Raw genomic sequence first — 8,974 nt, 5'->3', positions numbered from 1 at the left:
GACACGAAAAAGCTTTGCGAGCTCGGTCCTTTTTCTTCAGTGCGTGCTTTTTGTCGCTCATACAACAGTAAAATTAATGCAGTTGAAAGATACCAAGGTTGAATGGTTGGGCAGTTGCTGCAACATGCTGGGAAAGGCAGAGATATGCACAGGAAAAGACATTTCGGTTTCATTCATCTGTCTTGCTCTACGTTCTTTATTGCGATAATGTTAAAAGGCGTTTACTGCAGAAAATCTGGCGTTGTGAGCGCAAAATCACGGTCATATGACATTGACAGGTATAAGTTGGCAGGTGACATGGCCGAACACTAATTGTTCGGTAGATTGCATGAATTAATGAGACCACGTGATCTCAGAAAGTTTGGAGGATCTGCCAACTCAGGCTGCTCATTTTAGGTGGGAAGATGGAATAAGAATCAACCTTCCAGTGCTCTTGGATGCAGAGTCAGTCACCCTACTCATAGGCATGAAGACATGAAGACGCGTTCGTTGGTTAAGCGGGGGTTCGTATCTATATCGTGTCATCGCTCACGACCGATAGCTGCATAACATGCCAGCTTAGGACTATACGCTAATACCAATGCGGGAGATATTAGAGGAATGTTCCCCTTGGGTGGCATAACTAGACTTTGGAGCATGCGCAAGGGCCAACACTAGCTGCTTCCTTGAAGCATTTTGACAGCAGGCCTCTCGCTGAGGACTTTCTTCCATGCGCATGGTCGGAGTATTGGAAATCAGTAGAAGCAACGCTGATTTTCTCCCGCTTTTTGAGTGGCACGGGACTTGACTCACGATTGTGATACAGGTTGCCGTGCCTGTATATATTTTCATACCTCTTCTCACCATATCGTCACCGATCACAGCCTTCTTTCTTCTCCTCTTCCTCATTGCAGACCCTTTTAGAAATGAGCATTGACAAAGAGCTGACAGACTGTGGACAACTTATGTAGGCATCAGCTTCCATGTAGGTTGTTGACTGTGCTCAACAAGAGTCAACAGCATAGTTGTTGACTAACATTTGTGTAAAGTTTGTTAACCATGTTTTGACCTAACTAAATACATATACCTTTTAACTAACATGGGTGTAAATTTTGTTATTTATGGGTTGATTGGCTGAAACATATACGGATAGTCTTCAAAAATTCTCAGGGAGACCTCAGTTCGTAGCTTGACTGCGTTAGCCTTTTTTCTTGCTAGTGATTTTGCTCTCGCTTACTTCAGTGCTTTTTGTTCGCTCATGAGTCTGCTTACATGTTTATTTCATTTTACCTTTCTGGCACACAAAAAACAACAACCAAAAACGCGTTGCAAATAATAGCAGATGTTTGTGTTTTCTCGCATTTTACTTACGCAAAAAAAAAAAAAAAATTAGAATCAGTTTTAATTCGATAGCCTGCTAACATTTAATTATCGTTTAATATGCCGAGAAAAAAGTGGAGCTCCCCAGGACACTGCTCTATATACTCACGGATGGATGGACGGATGGAATATAGGAGCGTCTCCTTTGAAGCGGGGTGGTAGCAGCGGCTATCATGCTCGTTTCCCCCCCCCCCCCCCCCCTATATTTTGATTATTGTTTTAGATCAGTTAACTGTATTATTATTATATTTATTGAATTTTTGTTTCTACGTTACTAACATCATGCTACTTTTCTGCTTTTTAGCCACCAATCTTCCAAAATCACGCATACGCAGTCTAGCGCCGCTTAGCGGAGAAATTACGATCACGTCATTGACATATACGATGCATCATTGCCGATAGATCTCATCATGACAAATTGTGTTTGGTACCTCTGCTGTTTGGCTACGACTACGAGTTACAGAGTTATCTCCTCCTTAATAAACGTCCCAAATTAAAATCGGCTTCGTTTGAGGGTTTTCGGTGGTCCAGGATTAGGTCACTAATTCGATATGTTTACATTTTTATTTGTAATTCGAGTATTCAATGTGTAGCTTTTATTTAAATGTAGTTTTATTTGTATACCGAAAACCATAGGGTTATATTTTCAAATCAAATTCGGTCTTCAACTGTTCCGGGATATGTTGTTCGTGTGGTGGGAGTCAGGCTGCTGCACCGGAGAAGGAGGCTTGGAGAATGGGTAGCAGCTCCTGGCCATACGAGGCTGAGACTGGTAGGTCACCGCCGGCTAATTGCGGTGGGGGCTAGCCTTCCACCGGATTTGTATCTGTTGTAGGCCGTCATTTCACCCGCCATCGCTTCTATAATGGACGACGGCTGTTGCGACGCACGTCTTTCTCTCCCTCTTCTTTTTCTTTCTTCTTTATTTTCCTTTTAGTCCGCATCAGGCAGCGGAGGTGGCGCATCTACAGAGCCAGTAGCAGGCCCGTGTATTTTCCTTCTTCCTACTTTGGAGTCCAAATAATGCCATGTTGTTACAAAAAACTTTCTTCAATAAAAATGTTAACTGATCAGACCTGTCTCATATAAACTTAATAATTTGCAGATATGTCACTTCGTCCCTACTGCACAATAGCTGACATAAGCAGCCAACAACTTGGATGCTTATACAGCAAGATTGACATTTTGTGTGCAGTCAACAACTATGATACAACTTGTAACTCCACAACAGCAGCACACTCAGTCAACAGCTTGAATGTTAATCGCAGAATTAGTGCTGTGTTGACAATCTGTGCTAAGTCAACAACTTCAATACACATCCTCAGTCAACAATTCGGAGTGCCACTATTTGACAGCTGTGGACTGGATATCAACAACATTTGTGTGGCCTTTCTGTGAGACACTTATTGACTGACTTTACGTAAGTAAACAACTGGAACACATGCTCTACACACTCATTTTTGTAAGGGGAATAGCAGGCCAGATAATCAAATAACTTTCAGACCAACGAGACACAAATAAGAAATGTGTGATTAATCGAGCAGAAACTGCATGTACGCGAATGAGGAATCGCAAGGGGAGCCGCAGAAGGGTACCATTAGCTGTATTGTTGGATATTCTCAAAAAGTCGGGTATTAAGTATCCCCAGTTTATTAGCTAGTTTTACCTTTCCTACCGTCTGAAAAGGCATTCTCGTGACCACTGGGCGAGCGAGACATTTCAACTTCGCAGCATGATTGCCAGCACTGCGCTTGTCCTTCCCTTTCCTGCGGTGTCTTCGAATTTCGCGCTGTTTTTTTTTTTTTTTTCACAAGGTGACACGACTAAAAATATTTGTACTTTTATAAGAGACTCGTCGTTAGCAAAGCAAGCAGTAATGAGATTACCTGGCTGAAAACTCCGCCCGGACCCGAGAGTTACGAGCTGTCGTCTAAGCATATGGGTAATCCCCTCCTTTCCTGTTGAAGAATAAAGGTAATTAGATCAATCCCATAAAAAAGGTTACAAGGTCGGCTCCTACATGTCGATGAGCTAATCATGCCGGATTGGCGCTAGGCTTGGAGGCTGGAAGATTAGAGACAGGACACTTGATCCTGCTGTTATGCAGTACTGAGTCAAATCTGCACAGCACCTAAAAGAGAAAAACGAAATTACAACCAATTTGCATTTGTCAACTCTTTGTCAGATTTTTGTTGCGCACGTATATTACAATTTACATGGTTAATCAAACGCGAAGTAAGTGCGCACTGCTTACCTCATGCTGTGCATTTCTCTGTATCTTTACTTTGTTATGCTCCGTCTTGCTTTCATATTAAAAGTTCTCATGCATATGATTCGATTGACTTTTTATGGGTCATCATTGCTTATTTTAGTGAAAGAGGGTCCTCAGGGGAAGAAAGGTAATCGAAGTGCGCTTGAGGTACGGAGATAAGCACTAGCTTCACGATGCGGCGAGCAGTGAGCGGTGCGCGGAGTCGAAGGAGCACCGTGATTACGCGTCTCTTGTTAATGAAGGCTGAGTGGTGACACACGCCAGGGGAGAGAAACCGAAGTTGAGGGCGCTCGAGCGACACGTGAATGATGACTGCCGCTGACAGCCGCGACTGCCGCAGATGTGATACGCGCCACTCTCTCATTGGCTGCAGCTGTACGGTCGCTCCACCTTCTCATTGGCCAAGTCGCGTGACACTCGTGTAGCCACCTTCTATTTCACGTTTCAAGTTCATAGAGAGAAAGAGAGAGGCTTCGGACAGACATCGTCGACTAAATAGACTAGACAGACATTGCGACTAGCAGTGCTACGCACTAATAGGGACAAACTCAGGGTATATGTGTGCCGGTATGCGCTTTTTGTCGCGCCCTGTGGCAGCGAAAACTGAAATCTAACGTCCGCCATAAACGCAGTCGTGCTGCTTAGCTACTCAAACGTGTCATTATTCGTTCCTTAACGTTGCAGACATGACAATCACACCCGTGCGGGTGATATGAGTTGTACAGTGCGCATGCCATACTTGTGTAGCGACCGTGGTAGTAGCATCAATGTAGAAATCATATCTATTGTCAATAGGAAGCGAAGTTTACTTTTGTATAGCCTTCTGTACAGCCCGTTATTTCCCATCTATCTGTTCCTACGAGCGTATGACGCGACAAGAGCTCGTGGGTCATCTCGAGCGGTTATCCTTTCGGCTCTCCTGTGGGGTTACCTGGGATAAGTGGTATGGATGAAGCTCAGGCCCCACACACGTTATTTTCTTTTTCTCTTTCTTTCTTTCTTGGTGGCATGTTCAGTTCAGTTCAGTCGTTCAGTCGTGTCCGACTCTTCGTGACCCTATGGACCATGTCACGCCACGCTTTCCGGTCTCTCACTATCTTCCTAACATCACATAACTTCATCTGCAGTGCCTCGAGGATGCCATCTAACCATCGCGTTCGCTGCCTACCCCTTCTCCGGCGACCCTCAACCTTTCCCAACATCAAATTTTTCTCCAGCGACTCCTCTCTTCTCATCAGATGACCATTCCATGTTTCATGTTGGCATGTTACATTCCAACAAAAAACGCGCACCGAGCTCCATTGACGTGACAACCTTGTGCAGCCGTATACTTGCCTAATCGCGCCAGATGCACGGGACTCCAATTGGCTTACCGCACGCAAATTCTTTCCCTGACTTAAATTGAGCCTTGTTTCCAATGAGCGCAACCGGAGCTTAAGCCTTACAATTTCCTTTGCAGGCAAGTGGCGTACTTTTCTTGGTCGTGTTTTTCGCGGCCAACTTCTTTATGGCCTCGGCTTCAGACAGCGAGGAAGTCCTTCCCAGCGTCCGCTACCGTGATTACGACAGCCGTGAGAGTCGGCCTAAAGCTCAGCGCAATACCCCCGAGTTTGTTAAAGACCTGTACAACCTGCAGTCTATTCCTGTTCCTGGAGTCGACTACGAGTTCCTTCCTGTTCCAATGAAGCTTCCTGGCGAATACCGAAGTGGAGGCTCTGATAATCAGGAGGATAAAGACACAGATTCAGACTTCTCAGAGCAAAGCTCCTACAAGGAACCGACGGCCGAAAAGAGCGACGTCGTTTCGGAAACTGACGAAGGTGCCAGTGAACAGAACGAGGGGACTCGAGACACTGCCAAGCAGGGCTTTCCGAGAAAAACAGTCTTCGGCAATAGCGATGAACGTTACGACAGCTCGCTACCCAGGTCCGACTCAGGTTCGAATCAACGCGACTACGAGAACTACCCAGCCAGACTACCACCGCCTTCGGACCTGAAGCCGAGACCCGAGTCTCAGTTTCGTGCCGCGTCTGCGTACCCCGGTCGTCAGGATGTTGTGGCGCCTCGCACAGGCTTCCTTGGTGTTTCCCAGACGCGTCACGAGCCGCAGCCGACATTCTCTTCTAGCGGGGCAAGAGGAAATAAGGAACGTTCTTCTAAACCTGTTGTGGAGTTCCATTTTGACATCCCGAACGATAAATTCCACACGGACTTGGCCCATGGCAGGTTCAGCACATTCAAAGAAGTGCCAAGCTCGCTTGACACGCTTGTCAGCAGCGACGTGAGCTTCCTGAACAAGATGGTTGCCGACCCTCCTCTACCGAACAATCTCACACGGGACAGCACCGACAGGTCTTATAACACCGATGGCTATAGGGTAAACACCGCAGCTCAGATCTTTCCTTCTATTCCACAGCAGCCAAGTCGACCCGATTCTAGAGCATATCAGGGGTACCGGTCGAGTGGGACCCGAGATCCTGAACGTTACGAGCCAAGCCCAGGGTCGTACGAAGATGACGGAAACAACGGCCGCTCCGATTCGCAATCAAGGGGATACAGCTCTGAGCGAGACTACCCTTACAGGGCTGCAGCGTCTACGGTGCATGTGGAAACTTCGAAGACGGCGAATGAAACTGCGAGGGCCAAAAGAGCATCTAAAACGTCAGGACACCGCCAAACGCGAATTTCCCCCGACTTCATCGAAAATAAATCGAGGCCATTAGAAGCCAGATCAGCCAGTCATGAAGCTGCGACGCCGGCTTCATGCAACGAAACTGACGCTGGGCAGCCTTTCTGCCTCATTGACTCATCTTACCCAAAGTGAGTTCGATACTTTACACTTCACTTTGTGTTGACACTTACATGCCACATTCGTATTCCTTCCGACAACCCTTATGAATACGTCACCGGTGCTATGTCGATGGGGCTGAGAGTTGCAATCGTTTGGTCTCCTACAGCTTTGGAACCCATTACTTGCGAGCACCCACTGCACTGCTGATGGCGTATTTTTTTTTTATTCGCTTAGTGGATTTGCCGCGTTTTCTCAGTAGCAAAATTTTCCTGTTAAATTAAAGTAGTGGATTCCCCTACCGAAATAACTCATGACGTCGTGCCTTTTTGAAGCACGTAGCCCCCAATCTCACTTTCACGCGTACCACTGCTGGGGCCTTATGTCTATCGTAGTTTCGACCATACGATAGTTTTCATGTTTATGTGTAAGCTGTGGGCGCTGAGCGCACCGGCTGACTGGCACTTGATATTATACACCTTACTAATGTATGTACGTCACTGCAACTTTTGCGCAGGAAAGAGATTTCCTGGGCGCTCCAGCAAGACGCCGAATTTGTGCGCACCTTTCGCCAACTGAGCTCAGCCGAGAAGTCCGTCAGCCGTGGCAAGGGCGTGGCGCGTAGACTGGCTGTCCGCTGCCCCAGTTCCATTCGCTCCGTGCATCCACTTAGAGGCAGGGACGTGCTCGGGGAGTGGAAGACCATTGTCAACGTCAACGGCTTAAGACAGGAAGTGCTGCTGGACACCTGCAGGTACACCAGATGCAGAGTCGGATGCTAAAGCTTTGATTGACGGGCAAGTTCCTGATTCGCTGCGAAGAAATGATAACGTGATATGGATTACGTAAAAAGACAACAACTATAAATTGACAACCTCATCGTCAAAAATGGAGGTATTCTTCCGGATGCCTAACAATCGCGTCTGCGCATATTCAGCGAATTCATTCAATTTCGTTTGTTTAACTGCGCGCCAAGAACGCACAGCCCTCTCTCGCGTCCATAATCATGGCTGGAGCTTCGTTCCCTTTCATAGTTGACAAGCATACGGGCGTCCGCCAATCAGGCAGCGCGATTGCGGAAGGTGGATTTAATGAACCTGGCCTCAAGTTATTCTTGTTACTTCCGAAAGGAGATTATGTGTACAAAGCAGGTGCCGTGCTGTTGTATAATGTTTGTTGGCCGCTATTTGACATGCAAAAAGCATCCCTCTTTTTCCGACTTTTGAGCTGGTTTCTAAAGAATCACCGTGGAAGATTTCACAGCCCATAATCCACCATACTTTTTTCCCTCTTACCGGGTGAAAAAGGGAAATCGTCAGCTGCGTTGCAACATAAATGGGGATCGCCCGGTTCGCTTCACCATAAATGGCACTTTCTGAATAGCAGACGTTTCACGTGGACCACTTAGCCCAAGTCCAACTATATGTAGGCCCTTATTTTGTAAGGAGAATCTTTCCGATAAATATTCCGCTCTGCCTTTGATACTGAAGTCGATGAACGAGTTTGCTGACTGCTACCAACTCCGACATTACAGCATCAGCTGCAGATGAAAAAAAAAAAAGAACAAGAGTGCACCCGGAAATTAGATGTTACACAAGATAGTACAGGCCCCACTCTCGTTGGTGAACAGGCAAACGCCGATGTTTTCGGTCCTGACTTATGCCGCGTATCCCGGAGAAAGCCGTGGGGTACTGGTTAGAGCTTTCACCTTACCTTCGGGAGGTGCGAGCTTGATCCATAATGCAGCCAGGTGCCCACAGTTTTTTTGATAGGAAAGTTGAGCGCCAGGACGGACTATGGCTTGTACACGAACTACCAGGTAAATGGTCTGGATGAGGAACCTAGGCCACTTAATGCCGCGATGCCTTTTTATCTGGTTGGTTATTCTAACTGCAGCCTCTTCGTGGGAACGTGCTGTGTGCTGATGTTACTTTTACCCATCTGTACGTAGGCTCACGGCAGATGTGTCGATCAACAAAGTCGTCCAAACGATGTTGAAAAAGGCTGAAAAATGTCACCAATTTATGGTCTAATAGCCACGTATGCAGGGAACGGTTTGAGTGAATGTTGGGTCGGCCTGTACCAATCCAGAGCGAGCGAATGCACTGCCTATTTTCTTTCTCTGGGCGTTAGACGTACAATGCAGCTGCTTACATCGTGCTTTCTTTTTTTCTATTCTGACAGCACAGACAAGAGTCCATGCAGCGCAAGACCGCCAAAGTCCTGCGTCCAGTCTTACCAGGTCAAAAGACTGGCTCTGTACGATGAGCACGCACGCAAACTATACAGCGGTGAATTCCGCGTTCCCGCCGGATGCACCTGCAGCGATGACGCACGCGTCTGAATGGGGGGCTTCCACCGACAACATATCCTACGACTATGCACGCTGAAAGTTCCCTGGGTCTGTGAATATCTCTCGCTAGCGCCTGATTATAGTTTTGCGACACTATACTCAAAGAGACAGTAGAAGGGGACAAGCGTAAACGGAAATCAAATCGGATTTGCAAGAACAACAATAGAGTAGAGTCACAAATGGCTTTGTGAACTAAAGGCGC

The 8,974-nt window shown here is 46.8% G+C and overlaps 1 protein-coding gene across 1 annotated transcript; it reads left to right on the top strand.

The window, feature by feature from the left end:
• Window positions 1-4,317: 4,317 nt before the first annotated feature.
• Window positions 4,318-8,763, top strand: LOC146204862 (uncharacterized). Its single transcript, XM_084605435.1, has 4 exons — window positions 4,318-4,338; window positions 5,091-6,451; window positions 6,937-7,173; window positions 8,604-8,763. Exons 1-4 carry the CDS (start codon window positions 4,318-4,320, stop codon window positions 8,761-8,763), a joined length of 1,779 nt encoding a protein of 592 aa, XP_084461561.1.
• Window positions 8,764-8,974: the final 211 nt, after the last annotated feature.

Source organism: Amblyomma maculatum, chromosome 1, assembly GCF_055883805.1.
Source record: "Amblyomma maculatum isolate TAMU_Amacu chromosome 1, ASM5588380v1, whole genome shotgun sequence".
NCBI classification, from domain to species: Eukaryota; Metazoa; Arthropoda; class Arachnida; order Ixodida; family Ixodidae; genus Amblyomma; species Amblyomma maculatum.
Note: the sequence above shows the minus strand (reverse complement) of the source record. Positions and strands in the feature narration are given on the sequence as shown.

Bases quoted from the DNA above. Each gene is read 5' to 3' on its own strand.
- LOC146204862 (XM_084605435.1), top strand. From the start codon at position 4,318: ATGACAATCACACCCGTGCGG. The intron at 4,339-5,090 runs GTGATATGAGTT...TTTCCTTTGCAG, and splicing joins TGACAATCACACCCGTGCGG to GCAAGTGGCGTACTTTTCTT. The intron at 6,452-6,936 runs GTGAGTTCGATA...ACTTTTGCGCAG, and splicing joins ATTGACTCATCTTACCCAAA to GAAAGAGATTTCCTGGGCGC.